The sequence below is a fragment of the Stegastes partitus genome, unplaced genomic scaffold, assembly GCF_000690725.1.
Source record: "Stegastes partitus isolate 25-593 unplaced genomic scaffold, Stegastes_partitus-1.0.2 Scaffold55, whole genome shotgun sequence".
In the NCBI taxonomy this organism is placed as follows: domain Eukaryota; kingdom Metazoa; phylum Chordata; class Actinopteri; family Pomacentridae; genus Stegastes; species Stegastes partitus.
In genome coordinates this window covers 1,027,086-1,045,932 of record NW_007577786.1, presented here as the reverse complement: position 1 = coordinate 1,045,932, position 18,847 = coordinate 1,027,086, and the positions used below count along the sequence as shown (strand labels likewise).

At 41.6% G+C, this 18,847-nt stretch overlaps 1 protein-coding gene across 1 annotated transcript in view; it reads left to right on the top strand.

Moving 5' to 3' along the window:
- The window catches only part of nck2a (NCK adaptor protein 2a), a 42,146-nt gene extending 24,246 nt beyond the window's left edge, over nt 1-17,900 (top strand). Inside the window, exons 2-4 of the mRNA XM_008275599.1 lie at nt 5,783-6,024; nt 13,347-14,128; nt 15,652-17,900. Of these exons, the coding sequence (XP_008273821.1) occupies nt 5,799-6,024; nt 13,347-14,128; nt 15,652-15,846 (1,203 nt within the window). The 5' untranslated portion in view covers nt 5,783-5,798 and the 3' untranslated portion in view covers nt 15,847-17,900. The remainder of the gene's footprint in view (nt 1-5,782; nt 6,025-13,346; nt 14,129-15,651) is intronic.
- The last annotated feature ends 947 nt before the right edge of the window (nt 17,901-18,847 follow it).

The following is an 18,847-nucleotide window of genomic DNA, read 5'->3' as shown; positions in this document are numbered from 1 at the left end:
TTTTTTTTTTTTTTATTGTTTTGATGGCATCCCATTTTGTCCCCTGAAGCTGAAGAAGAGCAACAGCCAGGCTCGTCACAGAGAGGCTGACAAGCTCGTGTCATATATGATAACCTTTGTTTTAGGCCTGAGAGACAGGAAAAAATTGCATCTAACAGGCTGAAAGCTTGTTGGGGGTGTAAAATATTTACAGTTTCACAATATAGCTGTCACTCTTATGGTTTTTGGCTTGTAAAATCAGGGGAAACATGGCAGCAGCGTGTGGAACATTCTTAGCTTCGGCTGCATATAATTCTGCTCGGGCCTGGTTTTGTTGTTAAGAGACAAATCATCCTGTGAAGAGGACCATTAGGCCTCTTTAAATCACAGAGCCTTGTCCAGAGTGGCTGTAACAGTGAGTCTGGCTTCCTCATGTTTCGGTCTCTTCAGTTCACTCCAAATGCTCCTGACACTGATTGCCAGTAGGGAGTAAAGCAGTCCTCCTTCCTGTGAGAAGCAACTACTGCAAACAGTGTGGAGTGGAGGGGGGAGGTGGAAATGTTTTCCCATTGGCTGAATTTTGCCTTGTCTTTGACCTGAATGCCAAACACAGAGAGCTCTGCCAGACGTTTTTTTTTTTTCTTTTAGACATCCCCTCTTTTTTATAATCCTCTTTTACTTTCCCTCTCTTTGTGTGCTGTTGAAAGAGCCTCTGAACGTTCCCCCCTCAGTGAAGGGGAGTTGTGAAGTGCGGGTGAAGCCCAACTCAGCAGTCTGTCGCTCATCTTTCCTCTTTTAACTCGCCTAACACAGGAATGGGGGGGTCACGAGGAGCATGAGCTCTCGAGCTTTCCTCTTTTTCAGGCCCACTCTCTCTCTCCCAAATTGGTTTGTTTTCTTTTGTGTATACGTGTTAGCGTTCTCACAGGAAAAGGCGTTTTTGTTCCACCATCTGTCTGTTTGTGAACCATATCAAGGAAATAAGTTAATGGCTCTGATTACATGGTAAGTGTATCATAATGTTTTCACTTTAGCGGATCCCGTTTTTACCCACAGCTGATTGAATCATAAATGGTTTAATAGAATACTTTCCAGCTGATTTCTGTATCGTCTGCCTTGATGGATTTCATTGGTACATCAAGACTGATGTAGGCATAAGAATGAGCAGTGGTACAGCTGCCACTCTGACATAATTTATTGGCCACAGGGTAAGATGGACTCGATTGGAAGTGGCATTTCCATCACTCCACTTAATGAGCAGCGATGTCAAGGATGCAGAAATTGGTATCATGGATGGAGGGAGGCAAAGTACTCATGCTAGGATGGGAGAAAATCAAGTTATGCTGCCAATTAACACAGAGTCACCAGCAGAAAAAATAATGACACTGAGGCAGAGTGATTGTGGAAGAGATTAATATGTATGGATACAATATTTAGTTGTCTTTTACACTCAACCTGTTGAAGCAGTTTAAACCCTGGAAGTTTTGCTTAGTTAGTTGTGAAAGTTGTGTCTGTTGTGAACATTATTGTGGACAAATTAGGTCAATGTGGTAAAGTTTTAAAATGTGTCATGCTGAAAAATGTTCCATTACAGTTGATATTATTAATTGATAATAATTTTTTATGACCTAATTTTAATAAAGATCAGGAGGAAAAAGGTTTATTTTATATTTAACCACCGTATCCTGAATTAAGCCCCTTAATCAGGATACACAGGGAGTGATTTTATGTTAACACAACAATGAAAAATGCATAAACATTAATCACTAAACATATAAATAAAGATATATAAGGATAAAGGAGTGATCTCATAGATTTTTTTTTATACGTATTTTGTTGTATCTATACTGACATGCTCAATATATAATCTGCAAGAAGCAGATGTCAGCTGATATCTTCATGTTGTGCTTCTCCTTTAATCTTGCAGTGAAAGCTGTCTCTTTTTCATAATTTTTCACACCTGGTTTTCAGTAAAGGTTCAGTTCTGTGCAGCAAAACGTACCGTCAGTCTCCAGGATTTGTTTCCTCCACATGGGTCCATATAGCTGAAGGTTTGTGATGATGATCACTACAGCTGATCCGTAAATGTGTTTGTTATGTTTCAGTCTGTATAACTTTATGTTTACAGTTCTTTATTTGTTGGAGAAAAGTGAGTGTGAACATACACTAGACTAGAACCACGCAGCAATATAATTTTTATTTTTTTTTTCATCCTAAACAACTGAACTGCATTGTAGGTGTGAGAGCAAACTGGAAGAGTGAGAGTCACTGCTGTGAAGAGGAGGAAGGATGAAGAGGCAGTAGATCTTAAACAAAGGCCAGATGTAATCTCAAGGAAACTTCTGATCTACTCTGTGTTTTTAAATATTAAATGCAGCGACAGTAAAATATCATGCAGCAGATCCCCTGTCCATCAGATTTCATCATCCTTCCATCCACACCGGCAGGAATAAAGCGTAATAAAACGAAAGGAGCAAGATAGCCTGGTGCAATCCAGCAGCTGTAGCCTGAGGCACATAAAGGCCACAGCACGCTCACATACCTCCTGTCTCCTCAAAGAGTTGACGTCACCGCCTCTCATCTTGTCATAAATCTGTCCTTCCACATCTATTTCCTGCACTCTCCGAAGGATCACAGCTGCTGCTTCTTTGTCTCCTTGTGAATGTCAAACTGACCCCTCCATCTTCTTCTTCTTCTTCGTCTTCTCCCCTCTGATGCGTTTGTTGCTGCAGTAAAACTTGTCACATCCTGGAAAGTTGAGTAATTTAACTTATGGTGAACTTGACATAAACTCTCACAGCGTTGCACAACTCTCCTCCTCCCTCCTCCTCCTCTCTGCTTTTCTCCGCTGTCCCTGTCCCAGCCTGTGAAGAAATCCAGTTTGACAGCTTTAGTGACGGCAAGCAGAGGCACATTCACAAGTGCAACACTCGGCTGTACAAACTGTTGCACTTGAATTTTCCGAGATGGACAGCAGATATTAGAGTCTCTCATGCGGCGGCACACATCCCTGCTTTTGGTTGTGACTGTAACTGTAAGAATGTATTCAGTAACGGCTGCACTGTGTCTGTAGTTGTGACCTAATTGAAGCAGAATTGAATCTCTTTGATTGGAACAAAAAAACAGCAGAGCTTTAGAGTGCTCCAATTTGCATTTCATAAAATGTAGCCTACACAGAAGATATCAATCGTTCCACCAGTAATGGAATCTTTTATATGGTCTAATTTGTGCAGCTACACTTCTCATGAGTCATAATTCTCTTTTGTGGTTGCGCTTTATCTGTGCTCTGCTCTCTCATTAAAGAATAAAATGTAAATGAACACAGCAGTAAAGGAGCATGCAGTCCTAAACGAAAAGCTGCTGCGCTTCTTCTCTTCTGTCCAGTCCGTGTAAAACTCTGCAGCGTTGTGCTCATGTACTAAATATGCAGGAATATTCTACCCACATGCTTCCTCATGCACACAATCAGCACTGTTTTTCCATTTAGCTGTGTTTGACTCAGCGGGGGTTTTTTATTCGGAAACAGCGTGCATAATTTGTAACTGACTTAACCTGTTACCAAGATTAAACAGCTCTTTTAAAAGTATTTATTATACCCAGTTGTGTTGCAGATGCAGAGTGTTTCTCCAATAAATCAGTGTCTCAGGGCAGCTACTGATAGCCTTACATAAGATTTGATAATAAAGACATTAAGTAGACAGTTTTATTTCATTACTTAGGTTGAACAACTGCTGATGCAAAAACTTTATAGCAGCACTTTCAACATTCATTTAGTATCTTTTCATGCACCCTTATCTTTAAAGGGCCTCTTTCTATCTGCACCAGTTGTGCTTCCTTTATCCATTCTCGTGATCTTGCTTCAGCTATAGACTGCTACCTTGGTTGTGAGCTAAATATGCTGTGAACTGGATTGCTGAGATGGTTCTCATACCATGAGAACTGCGGCTTTTATCACAGAAAAGGTTTTCACGGAACAGGAATAAATGAAATGACATCAGATGTTCTTTATGCCTTCATGCATATTCCCAAGAAGAGCGTTTCCCACTCGGCGGTCTCGTGAACAGTTCCTCAGCAGTTAAGATGGTCCAGCAGACCTGTGTCAAATGACCTTACCTAAAGCCTGGTGAAATAGAGCATGTAATCGCTCACTGCCTGTCGAGAAAAAACTAATAGGCAAGGTGTGTTTGTGTGTGTGTGCGTGCGCAAGTGAAGGCGCATGTTGAATGAGCACATAAATTGATTTTGTGTGTTTGTGCCACTCTCTACCAAAGAAGCCTTTTCAGATGTGCTTTTTTTGGGGTCAGTGATTTTAGAGATGTTGTTATTGTCCTAAAACTTCATGTTTTGAGAGTTATTGGGAGTCTTCTTCAGGTGCGGGTTGTAAATGTGGCTCCGCTATGTTGTGGATTTTCGAATGATTACATGGTGAGTGATTTTAAATGTTGCCATAATTTCCATCCAAGGAATGATGAGTTTTAATGCCAGTTTAGGGACTGAATATTACTGCAAATATTAAGCTCATATTTAGCCTGGTTATGCAATTTGGCCTCGTGACAGACTGACAACCTGTCAAGGGTATGAATCCAGTCTAGTGTCCAGTGTGAGCTGGGATTAAAGGGTTTTAAAATTGTGTGCAGAGATGGATATGGATTATTTTGTAATGACTTCTCACCCGGTAGTTCTGAGCCTGACAGATGCACCTCAAAATTACCTTGTGCATTAGAAATAGTATATTTACTCCCATATATTAATGTATTTCATTAGGTATGTTCTGCAATCTTGTTAGTGTCCATTACTGTTAATAATTTGGCATAATAAACCCTTTGTGAAACCTCTAAACCCTAAGTAGTTTTTGGACTTTTTTTTTTTTTGGCTCCTGTCACTGTGGGCTCCCTTTTCACTGTAATATAAAGTGCTGTACGCCTATGGAAACATCACAACGGCCAGTAGTATAGAGTATTTAAAAATTTAAAAAAAGAAAAAATCCTATGTGCAGTATAACACAGTTAAGATGTTATAAATTTTAAAAAAAATAAACCTGTTTTCATTTTTTCGTTTGTTTCCATACTGGTCCCTTGCTGCTCTGTGTGAACACAATCAGCAGTTTAGCCCAGTTTAAGTTAAAATATTTTGAATTTTTGTACCGAGACTGTTGAGTGACTAATGGCTTCACGGTTGCAACAAGAACTGCAGAAATTTTTTCTTTTTACAGAATCTAGTTGGTACAAATGATTTATTTTTTGTGTGAATTTCTTAACAGGACGTGCAGAATAAAGTGCTATTGATGAAATACCACAATTTTAAGCTTGGATTTAACAAGTTTTCCTAGACAATGTCACACACAAGTGGTTCAAAGACTGTCAGAAAGTTGAAAATCTGACAGGTCTTTCTGATTTTACAGTTTCTGGCACTGATAAATGGTGTAATTTTGGAGATTTTAAAAAAAAGAAAACACGCCTTTCTAAACTCCAGGCAAGTTTTGAGGTTTAAAATATTGATAACAAAGTTGTTGCCCTTCAGCTACCTATGTTCTCCAGTCAGTAATTCATGTAAACAGAGTATTTCCTCGTTATTATTTATACATTAATTCATTCAAGTGGCTGTGATCAACCTATCTGCCTCCTAGTAACCATCTGAAAGCTTGGTCATGTCTACAAACGGCTCACTGAACTACTCGTGTTTGTTTTGTCGTCTTATCTGGGGACAAATTGTTCCTTCGCCAAGCATTGCGGTGAACCTGCTGTATGTGTGGCTGTGAGGAGTGCTACCAGTTGGCTCACTCCATGTCCCTTCTTCTTCACAGGGGGACTCCATGAAAGATGACAGAGGAGGTGATTGTTGTAGCCAAGTGGGACTACACGGCCCAGCAGGACCAGGAACTTGACATCCGTAAAAATGAGCGTCTCTACCTCCTGGACGACTCGAAGACCTGGTGGCGAGTCCGCAACACCTCTAACCAGACGGGCTACGTGCCGTCGAACTACGTCGAGCGCAAGAACAGCCTGAAGAAAGGCTCGCTGGTGAAGAACATCAAAGACACACTGGGTAAGGAGAATTTCCCTGCACACCGCTTCGAACTACAAAGGTCGCCTGTGTTTACAAGTCGTCATTGTTAGAAGATTATTTTCAGTGAAAGCAGAAAATCTCTGCACTCTCTTTTCATTGCGCTGTGCTCCCTGCGAGATGAGATAAGATGTGGCGTTAAACAGTGGTCAAGTGTGTGTGTGCTTGCATGCGTGTTAGCCTGAATTCTCTCAAGTGAAATGATTCCCTCACTGTGTTTCTGTTCTGGCTGGGAGCTGTCACTGTGCACTCCAGGGATTCTGTAGAGTTGGCCATTGCTCTCAGCTGTCAGCACAGTGTCTCTCAGTCCCCAGTCATGACTTGAATACATTAGACTGTGTATGTAGACATAGCTATCAGCTTATAAGAGGGGATGTGGTGCATATAGTGTGTGTAAATTAAGCTATTTGTTGAAATTGCTGCTATTCCTATTAAAAATATATATATACTGGGCGATCTGTTCTCATAGCCAGCTGTAAACGGAATAAGGATTAAATAATGAAAGTTGAACTGTTTCATTTTATGTGCACAAAGTGTCATTTTTAAAGGTCTGAAGGCCTTCACCATTTAAATACACAAAAGAGAAACAGTCTTGCATTTGCGGCAAAGCTTTCCCCCCGTCACAACTGACTAGTAAAACAGGACCAACGTATAATTTTCAGAGAAATACTGAGTACACATTTAATGCACAAATAAATGAAAATAGCGTCTCCTTTGAAAATACATCAGTTAAAGCTCCAAATAGATAATAACACAACATGTCACAGACTGGAGACAGATAAATCAATTATTGGCCAAACTGTTGTCATCAAATATTGATGACACTAAAACACAACTACTAAAAAAAAAGATATAGCAAAGGCTTAAAATGATTAAAAGCAATTTGAAGATGTCACCTTGGCTCTGGGAAACAGTGAAGGGTAGCTTTCACATATGACTGATCAGTTAACCTTCTGAACTCTAGGCAGTTTCTGGACTCTTGTCAAATTTTTTCTTACGGTGGGCTCATTTTCACTGCAATATTAAGTCCTGCACCTCGAAAGGAAATGAAAAGTCACAAATGGCTTCACGGTTACAAACTAAAATGCTTTAGTTTTGACAGTTGTTCCAATGAGACATTCAGAATAAAGTGATTCTTTAATGAAATATTCCAATTTTAAATGGTCTGCACTTATATTTTTATAACTTTTATGCTAGGATGTGGGTGTTTTTCCCAGATGAAACAGGCATTGCTCATATTATTTGTTCAGGACTGTCGGAAAGTTGAAAATCTAAGAATTCTTTTGACATTTTCTTGCTATTTTAAATTATGTAATTTTGGTGACCTAAAAAAAACAAAAACAACAACAAAAACACATCCCTTGCAAATGGATAATTACACAACATGTCACAGAAATGTTACACCCTGGAGCCAGATGAATCAATGCTTTTCAGCATTGACCGAACTCTGTCTGTTGGCATCGAGTGTTGATGATAACAACACATGACTTCTAAAAAAATAAAAAATTATGCAACTGGGCTTCAAATGATTGGTCCGAATAAACCTAATTAGGCTTTGGGATACTGTGATGAATAGTTATTATAAATTTAGGTAACTGTATAAACCAAATGATCAGTTAGTTGAAAAAAAAATTAAAAGCTGGATGTTCTTTGTTTTAAACTGTATTAGTATGAGGTGTTTTTTTTTACATGTCTTTAGTTTGCAGATAATCTGAACATGCATGTACACACTCTTTTCCCATCTGTGCTTCCTGTTAGCCTAATTGTAACCAACACACTAACAGTGTTACGGTGGAGTGTACACATCAACTCGGGCATAAAACCAGAGATTACCGCGGCGTAATGTGAGAGCGTGTGATGCACAAAGCTTTCCCACATGTCCGTAAGCAGTGGCTTTAACCTTTTCCCAACACAATTATCTTGTGCGTCAGTATTTTGAGACGTTTTTATATTAACGGCACGCTCCTCGGTGCAGGTGTCTGGAGGGAACTGTTGCCTCTGAGCTTTCAACTTCTGCTTCAAAAGATATCCTGTCATATCTCCCAGGCTTCATGAAATTGGTTTAATTTATTATGACTGATAGTGAGACAAATTATCTCATAACCAGTATTTAATAATTATCTGGTGTTCCAAAACCATGTGATCTCAATTATTTTCATAATTTTTGCAATTTGAATGTGATGGCACAAAATGATTGGGGATAATGAAGCTCCTAATCAGAAATGCCACAGACATAACCCCCCCCACAACTCATCCTCACTAAATCAGATAGTATCGGCCACAGATCTGTGCCAAACTGGATGTGCTGGTATACCGCTCGAGTCAAGACAGCAGGAATTTTAAAATGATCAGCTCGCTCTTCTTTCTTGTAAAGCCGGAGGCAGAGCAGCACTGAAAGTCATCTGTTTTGACAGTTTTAGTATGCAATACCATTTTTTTTTTTGTCAAAATGGTAAAGAGAAAGATGGAGATGGGTAGAAAATAGAAACATCTGCTGGAAATTCTGAAAAGACAGAATGATCAAGAAGTGCAGCTGTAATAAAAATAGTAACTGCGTGGCCCTGAAAGGCAGCCATATTTAGAGTGGAGGGGAGGGAGGGTGGAGAATAGAAAGAGAGATGAGGGGAGTCTGGTCTAATGCGCTGATTCCTCTCACCTCCGTGGATACAAGCCCACGGGGGACAAACTCGGCAGCTTTATGTGGGCCACCATGGCACAGCCTGCCACCCTCACCCTCGCTGTGTGTGGAGACCCCCCCTCCCCTCGCTCCCCCAGTTCAATACTGTCCACATCGGCTCGTCTCTGTCACTGTTGGTCTCTGCTTTTCTATGATCAGTAGTTTGATTAGTGGAGAAATCAGCCGCCTAATGGCTGTACTAGAATGATGGATCACCTCTCTGTCCTCTGACTAAGTTACATATCGACTACAACATTATGGCCTAGTTTCGTCTCAGTCTAAGTAGCGTGCTTCCAGCCAGTAGCTCTTTAGTGTTAAAAGCCTGAGAAAATCCAATAGGCGAGAACACTTTCATGATGAGGTGATGAGCAATAGGTGAGGTCAAGGGCTAATGGAACTTACTCACACACTTGAATAGAGAATCCGATTGGCTGCGAGCACGATTACTTCATCCCCCTGTACAGCCCCGGCTCTTTCTCGCTCTTTTTCGTCTCTTCAGTTAGTCCACATTGTGATTATGAAGCATCTGGATAGTCTGTAATTACTGTTATCTCCAGCTTTTCCTCTTCATTTTCTGTGCTTTAGCGTGGTTGTATCATCGACATCCATCTTGCAGAATTGAACTATGAATCGGCTGCATGCTGCTTTGTGCCCCAGTTTCCTCTCTCAGGAAATAAAAACAGTAATGGGTGAAAGAATTCAGCAAAGGGCCCAGTCATTGCTGAAATTGGGCCAGTGCTCACCAGTGTAACTTACTGGCCAGTTAGATTCATGTCCACCTGGGTTTTTACATCACACATCTGCTGCAATCAGTGTGGGAGCGTGCGTGGGTGAATGTGAAGCACTTTGTCCTGTCCTCAGATCAAAAAGCACTATATTCCTGCAGTCCATTTTACTCTGCACGTCCTAATGAACATAGCTTAAGTGTTGAGCGAAATAGCCCCATTTCCTGCTCAAACAAGCCTCAAATGGAGCTACAAATGTGCAGCTATATAAAGCACAATATGTGGTCCACAGTAGTTCAGTCAGAAGTCTCCTAATAAGAGCTTAGATTTCTGCTAGAGCCTCCAAAATCCACTATAAAATGGTATATACAGAGCATTTCCAGTATCCAGGGTCATTTATATGGCATACATGTGGACTTACACTAGTACTATGAGTAGTTTGTGTTCAGAACTGGTGATTCTGGAGGTCTAAAGGCCTTTCAGACAGGATTGACACTGCAAGTAGAGCTGGAGAATGAAATGTGATTGCTAGTAATTTTACCACAAGATATGGCCTGTGACAGATACAGACTTTCAGCAGAACATACCAAAAACAGAGAGTAAATAATGACTAATAAAACCAGTTCTGCTCACAATGAGAATAATCCAGTTATACTTGTCTGTGGATCCATTGGTAGAATACAAATACAAGGGTTGATCAAAAAGTTCCAGGACTGTTTATGGTGCACATGCATGGAGCCCATCACAGTCACACATATGTGCAAGCAGTCACAAGTCAGGATGTTATTTTACACTATGTGAACAACAGTGGGACCTGTGTGTTTTTGTGACCAGTGATAGTTGTGCTGATAGTTTGTGATTTTTCCAAACTGGATCATTTAGAACGTCACACTGTGAGTCAGTCAACAGGCTGAGATGTGGCAAACTTTATGTAGAAGATCATCATTGATAAGGAGATGTGGGTTTATGCCTACCATCAAGAAAGAACAGAATTTTTCCACAGTGGAGGAGCCCGCAGTTTCCAAAAGCGGGCAGTGCGCGCCAGGAATATCCTTGCTGTTTTCTTTAATATTCATGTGGTGGTGCAACTAGAATTAGTCCCCCAGGACTGGACAGCCAAGGCAGGGCTTTACTGTAACATCCTGAGGTGTCTGAGGGAGAACATCCAGTACAAACAACCTGAAATGTGGTGTGATGGCATTTAGATTACTCCATTGCACAGTCACAGTGTGGGCAATAACACACAGCCACAACACTCTCATAAGATTGGGCTCACTGTGACTTCTTAATCTTCCCTAAAATGAAATTTAAGCTGAAGGGTCGCAGTTTTGACACAGTTTCAGAGATTCTGTCGCAGATAGTGCTTGTCGTGTTTGCATACTGGGACTTCCAGGGAGCATTTTAAACATTGCAGGGGCACTGGGATTGCTGTATCACTGCACAAAGAGAGTACCTCGACAGGGAAGGCAGCCAAATTTAAGTTGGATATGGCATAATTGGCACTCTAACTTGGCAAAATGTAAACAAAAAGGACTATAAAGGGAATTCCTGTGATACTCAGTTGTTGTGCATCCTATACAAGCTGCTGCTCCACAGCACTTTGGAGTATCTTTTGTATAACAATCTGAACATTCCACTTTATTTTCATGTGTCTGCTAAAGCTACTTGGCAGGTTATACTGGTTCCACACACAGTATTGCATTTAGGACCCCATGACACTTAAATTAGTAACTGTGCAACATTGCTGGGGGTTATTTAAAAGGCCACATACCTCACCTGTGATTCACTGAGAGTACTCTTAAATCGCAGCACTTGCTGACACAGTGCTAATACTTTGGAGGGCAAAGTTGTGTTTTTAGATTACTGTACACACTTGCATGCATCTGGTGGGCGGTGCAGCATTGTGTACAGTCATTTAATACAGTAACTTTTCCGGTGCCATCCACTGTAAGCTATAGAATGAAGCAATATGCTGCAACATGCAGACACTGAGGCTTTCATCAACTCACTTCCCTCTGAGTTGAAGTCCTCTGGGCTTGAAAATTGAGTCTCTTTTCACAAGATGAAGAGGTAGGTGAAGGTTGGGAGTGAATGTGTGGGAGGAGAGAATATAGCCTGCTGCTGCTCTAACCAGCAGGCCAGTGCCTTGAAGTGGAAATGAGTGAAGAAGAAAGGTGTGTGTATCAGTGTGTGCATTCAGGTGTTTTTGCTTAGCTCCAGGGAGTGTGTATTTGATGCCGTTGATTCTACAATCTACCTCGTGGCAGCGACATTTTATTTTTCCTAAAGGACCACCTGAAGACAACCTTTTGTCTTTGGCTGCAGCCAGTGGATGAAGAATACTCTGACACACACATGCAAACACCCAGCTATCAGACATGTAGGATGCACACTGCTATCCATAAAGATGATCTGCTTGTTATTCCTGTCTCATCCCTCTTTGCGTTTTTGTCAGCCGTGGCCTCTGATGTGCTTGGTCTCCTGTATGTGTGAGAAACCGCTGCCAAGGGACCCCTCGTCTTTCTTCATTCCGCTCCGTCTCTGCTCCCTCGCTCTGCCAACAAGTTTCATGCTACTCCGTGTGAACCCAGCAATTTTCAAAACAATGTAAATGCTCTGTTCAGCAGTGACATTTCTGTGGCATTTCGGCGTGCTCTGTTGCACAAACGGGGGTGATTAGCTGTCAAGAAACTCACTTCAGTCATTAGCAGCACACATGAGCATATGCTGACACCAGTCTCAACTGTCAAGTAAATGGTTTAAATGTTGTCAGCCACATAGCGTATCATTATTATTTTACCATGAAAAGAGGAGACCTCCTTGGTTCTGTTCAGCTGGGAGACTTTAGAAACTTAGGGTCTTACTGAAGTGTGCAAACATGTTTAAAGACTTGTCTCTGAAAGTACATGAATGGGAAAAGTCAGACAGGTAAGACAGGGGCTGACTTTGATCCTGGATGTGCCTGTCATTATCAAGCCCATGGTGCCTGCTCCACTTTTCATTCCCTGTCTGCACCATCTATTTTCAGCCTTTTGATTTGTATAGATGTGTATACGGTGTGTAGATGATGTCGACAGAATACCAAGTAGATAATGAGCTTTCATTTCATTCGGGATGAGTAGAGGGACATGGGGCGCTCGGTGCGAAGGGGGATGAACACCTCTGTGTTAATTCTATTATCAGGAGTATCAGTCTGTCCTTCACCACTGAGGTTTCTCATAAGATATCCTGTATCATCAATTTCTAAAGTACTTTTTGTGCTTCTGATGCTTCCGAGCGCCCCTGAGTACAACTTGCAGCCTCAATTAGTTTCCTGCTGACCTTAACTGCCTCCACTTCCTGAGGAGCTTGGGCCGCTCGCTGCTACCTACAGCCTACTTCCAGTCATCACACAGCCATAATACCAGCCCTCATTCGTGTTTAGATGATTGTTTCAAAGTTTAAAGCTACTGTATTCATTTTATTAACAATGGATCAAATGATTAACCGTACTGGGAAGGTTCTTGCATGTAGTGACGACCCCACAAATTATCACAACTGTCAGCGTTTTGCTCCACTTTACAGAGCGTTTGATTTTATGGCCCACAAGTTAATTGTTTTGGTTCCGTCTTATGGTTTTTATTAGCATCGTCAACAGACACAGGAGGCAGCTGTATTCAGATTAGATAAACCTACTATAAGCCACTTGCTCAGCACCAGACAAACAAAGTCTAGCTGGTGAACATGGTGGAGTATTTAGGGGGCTGAAACAGAGCTACAAAAACAGAACACAACAGGGAATATTGGATTTGTGTTTCTGAATGAATGCTAATGTTGCTCTTTGTCTGCTAGATGAGTAAATAAGCAACGTGTTTGCCAGCATCTGTGTCGCCATTCACTTTCGTTTCTCTTCAAACGCGCAGGTTTGGGAAAAACTAAGAGGAAGACGAGTGCCCGCGATGCTTCCCCAACGCCCAGCTCAGACACGGAGTACCCCTCCAACGGCAGCGGGAGTGGAGGAGGTGGAGGTGGAGGAGGAGCGGCGGAGAGAATCTACGACCTCAACATCCCCGCTGTGGTTAAGTTTGCCTACACAGCAGAGAGGGATGATGAGCTGACCCTGTTCAAGGGCTCCCGAGTGACCGTGATGGAGAAGTGCAGCGACGGCTGGTGGCGGGGCAGCCAGGCGGGCCGCGTGGGCTGGTTTCCCTCCAACTACGTCCAGGAGGAGGTCGGAGGGGCAGACGACAGAGGGGAGGGAGATTCCTCGCGGGGCTACCAGGGAGGTTCTCAAGGAACTTTGTTGGCCAACGGGCGCGCAGGTGGCCGCGGCGTAGTTCTGCACCTGGTTCAAACGCTCTACCCCTTCAGCTCCGTGACAGAGGAGGAGCTGAACTTTGAGAAGGGAGAGGTCATGGAGGTGGTGGAGAAGCCGGAGAACGACCCGGAGTGGTGGAGGTGTAAGAACTCGCGCGGCATGGTGGGACTTGTACCTAAAAACTATGTGATGGTGCTGGACGAGCGGCCCGGCCCGCCCTCCTCGACGTCGAGCTCCCCACAGAACCGCTTCGTGGCACCGGCACGCTCAGGGAGGTTCGCCGGGAGGGACTGGTACTACGGCAACATCACCAGACACCAGGCCGAGTGTATTCTCAACGAGAAAGGAGAGGAGGGCGACTTCCTCATACGAGACAGCGAGTCATCGGTGAGTCAGTGGGGTGAAGTCACGACAGAGTAGCATTATGGAGACAGGGAGACATTGAGGGGGGGGAGAAAATGTAATGAACTCTAGTAAAAAAAAAAAATAAAAAAAAAAGCATTACAGTCCAAAAATAGTCGCTCCTGCATGGCACAGTCTGGACCCACATTATTCACACAAAGCTTTAATAACGTTTAGGAGCTGAATAAAGGATTAAAAGGGTTCTGGCTATGACTGAATATGACATGTTTCTCAATCAACTCACTCCTACTTTCCATAAAATTTAGAAGTGACCTTTAGGAGCAGCTGATAAGTAATCACATGCTCACTCATGGGGATGCTCAAAGCAGGAATAGCCAGACAGATACCAGGATGTGACCTGCATCTGCAACATTAATCATTCTTTGAAAATCCCTTCTAGGGGTTATGATTTTCTTGATTGATCCATTAGCCGTTTTACCTTTAGAGTCAAGGTGATGTATTTTGTTCTGTTTGACCAACCATACATACTCACATAAAACTAAGAAAAGCAGAAAATCGTCAAATAGGAAAAGGTAGAGCTGTACACAGATTGTTTCAGGTCCAAGTCTTACATTTCCTCTCTAAATTCATTTAAAAAAAATTGTAGTGAAATGAACTGAAATAAGAAGAAAGAGAAGAATCAGAGAAGGGAGGAAATTCTGCTGCTGGTAGGAGGTTTGTTGGGGAAATATATATTAATATTGCTTTAGATCATCCAGAAGGTGCTCACTTCTGTCTCTGTACTGCAGCCATCTGGGCTCAACTTTTCACCAAAGTAAGATGTGTGAAATTCAGTATTTTAGGTCCAAATACATTTGATAAACAAGCTTGTATTTCTAAAGAGCCACTCCAGGTATGCCTAACAAGCTAGCTAAACAAAAATACTCTAAAAAAAAATTTATTTTTTGTTGAAAAAGTTCATCATCACAGTTAGAAGTTCTTAACATCTTTACTGAAAAATCCATAAACTACAAATATGGACATTTTTTCAATTTTGACTATTTAACCGCTGAATATAAGACCTGCATCACTTGAAGTTTATTCAGAGTTTTTGTGCAATGCAGGTGCCAAGTTTTTTTTGTTTTTTTTTTACGTCACATTTGTCTAAGTCACCTATTAGACCAGGGTTGGCTTCCCTGGTAGTTAAATGCTGCTCACTGGTACACAACCTATACTCAGATTTTAGGTTACCTTGGAGGAACTTTCCGCTTTCAGCATATGGACTTGATAGTTTTTTCTTTTTACAGTAAAAGTCTGCATTCTAAAGGACCCAAACACATCTATGAGTGGAGGGGAATTTGAAGTTTTGGCACATAAGTAAAAATTAAGACTTTTGTTTATCCGTTTTGACACAAAAGACGTGTTGCAGTTTTGACAGATGTGGGCTCGACTCTTTAATTTTGAGATTATGCTGCCACCTGCTGGACGAACGCAGTCTGCCTTTAAACTGAATCACTTGGCCCTTTTCTTTCATGTTTCTAACAACCGTCTCCCTCTTTGTTTTCCAGCCCAGTGATTTCTCCGTGTCTCTGAAGGCGGTGGGTAAGAATAAGCACTTTAAAGTGCAGCTGTCAGATGGAGTATACTGTATCGGCCAGCGCAGGTTTAACTCCATGGATGAACTAGTGGAGCATTACAAGAAAGCCCCCATCTTCACCAGCGAACATGGAGAGAAGCTGTACCTGGTCAAAGCGCTGCTGTGATTCACACGTCCTCACACCTACACTGGATCTCATACACAAACACACACACTCTCGCTCTCTCATATACACTATACACACACACACACACACACACAATACTAACGCCACTCCCTAACTGTCTTAACTCAAGCCTTAGCTCTGGACCCTCTCGCTATGGCGTCTGTAACACATCCAGATCCTCAGTCGCACCTCGAAATTGTATCCGTCTCCCTCCAGCAGGTGAAACTTTCCCTCGCTCTTCAATCGAGCGCCGAACCCCCAAGACAGCCAGCACTGTGTCAGGAAATACCCGCAATCCCTCGTGTTACAACGCAGTGCAAAATCCGCCTCCCGTATCCTGGATGTGCTAACGTGCAGTGACCATATCTGCTGCTAACAGAACGCCTGAGGCCTTGTTGGGGGTTGAGCTCTCCTTCTGATGTCATACATAATGTCCATTTACTAGCACGCACATTGTAATTTACACCATTGCTCTTAATCCACACAGGAGAACAGACATTTAACAGTTCAAAGAGGACTCTTAACCTCTGTGGGACCTAACTCTGGTGTCGTCCTGTCAAATTGCTGGCCATTGTTTTATTTTTGTTCACTTGTTTTTTTGTTTTTTTTAATGCTTGTTAGGACTTTTGTTTTGTTCGTGTAAAGCTAATTTAAATTCCTCTCTGGGGGTTTGAATCGTTGCTTTTTTCACAAAGTGACCAGAATCACTCTCTTGCCTTTTCCTCCTGATTTTCACCATTCCTCTACATGATTTTTTACCTTCCTCCCCCTTTTTTTTTCTTTCTCAAATTCCTCCTCGTTTCTCGTCTCCACAAACCCCCGTCATTACAAGTGATGTTACCTGAAATCTCCATACAACACCTCCTGTAATATTTCTAACAAGGCAGTTGGGGGGGGAGGGCGAGGGAGCGTTAATGCAATAGGGGAGACCTCTGATGTCCTGTAGAGTTTGAATGTTTATCCGTGTAACCAAATGTGCCACCCTGTACCCATTACTACTGGCTCCAGGTCTGCACCGCACTCACTATACTTGGCATTCATTCATCGCTCTATGCTCATGCTTTATATTGTGTCACGTTGAACATGTTATTGTTCTGTTCTCCAGTATGTGTCTGTAGCTACATGAGGATACTGACTGAAGAATAATAAAAACCTTTTTTTGGTAACACTTTTGAGTAACTACACTTGATCTGCTCCTGAGAACGAATGCAGTTATAGGGGAAAAAAAAGTACCTCTTCTGATGTTGGATTTGTTAAAAAATTATTATCTTTGGGAATATCGTGATTTCAGATAATTTTGCAGGAATTATACACAAAAATTATTGATGACCGAGACCCCAGTAAAAAATAGGAAGTGATGGCCTGATAAATTTTTTTCACAGGTTAACAAATTACTTATGAAACCCCGTCTTAAAGGCCTAGAAACTAGGAATAAACCCTCTGTAGAGCCATTTTAGAATAGAAAGAAAATCTGAACATAAGGTGTCTTTTGTTTTGCCTCCCAAGCCTTTACAAAACCAAAACTTTGAGCAAAAGTAAGCGGAACAGTGTGTTCATCTGCCCTGATGTTATTGTTAGCATTTGTTAGCATGCCTGGCTAACTGGCTAGAAGTGAAATCAAGGAGAATTTGTTTTTGGAAATTACTTAATATTTCGAGTTTTACGCTGCAAAAACGAAACAGGCGTAAGAACGGTGACTAAATGGGCTTACGTAGCAGTCAGTTATAAATTCTTCACTATCAACAAACCAAATACATTGCCATCCGGTTCATAATTACAAGTCTAGTCCAACCAAACATTTTCCTGTTTATTTTTGCTATGTGCATTTGTTTACCAATGGAAGTGTTGATCATGGGGTCCTCAGCTTTTATATGATATATCTGAATGTTATTGAGCATTGTTATTTAATTCTTGTCTCCACTGTATGTATATATTCAAAATAAGAAGAGGTGCATATATGAATCATTAAGATCCAACTATGGTACTGTATCACCGACAACGTGATGAGAATTGAGATACTTTTGTTCAATAAAAATTTTTGAAGAATACTAAAACTACGTGTGATGGGTTTATTATCCAGCTGCTTCATTTGAAGAGATTACAGTGAATGCTCTTGATGTTGATTGTTTTGAAGGTGGTTTCACAGTGGGTTTTTAGTTCAGTCTAAATGATGTGTCAGTGTGAAACTGCAGATAAAGAGAGCACCTGCTGAGCCTTAGCCAGACCACGGAGCACGGGTTATTAGTGTGACCACCAGAAAAACCAAAAGAAGGGAGAAATAGCCTCTCAGAATCATGTAAATATTCTTTTAAAGGTATAATTCGGGGCATAACTGTATTTAATATACTTTAGGTAATTACAGAGTACTGTGATCTTACCCCCTTAAGCCCGTTAGGCACGGAATTACAAGAAACTTAGACTTTCATTAGAAGGAATTAAATTCTTGAAATGATTAGGTATGGAGGCTACATACACCGAACCTTTCCTTCAAGGCTCCTGTGCCATATGTAAATGCAAAGCTGCAAATCAAATCGCCCTATTTCGAGCATTTTTTGACAAACTTAAGACGATGCTTAAGCCAAATAAACAGTCATGCGTAACCTATTACTGCAGCTTCAGAGGGAAATCCAAACAGTGTGATGGGAGCGACAGAAAGAGACAGCAATTGCTTGGTGGCACAGAAAATCGGTGATGAATTGGCGTGATCTGCCCTTTTCCTTTATTAACTGAGAGATTAAAGTTTAACTTTAGTAGCTCAGAAATCCAAAGGGCAGGGGTCAGTATCAGTTTTATAGCTTTTAGTGCCAACAGCTATGATGTAAAGAGCAGCACATAGTGACCATACAGTCATTTTTAAACATTTTTATTTACTGCTTGTGCACTGGCAAATTCCTGAAAGCTCATGTCTGTGAAAATAATCATTTCCCTTACTTAGAATGGCTTTTCGCTGCAGCTCATGCACACCAGCTCACCTATACGCCACTCAAACGCTGTAAAACTA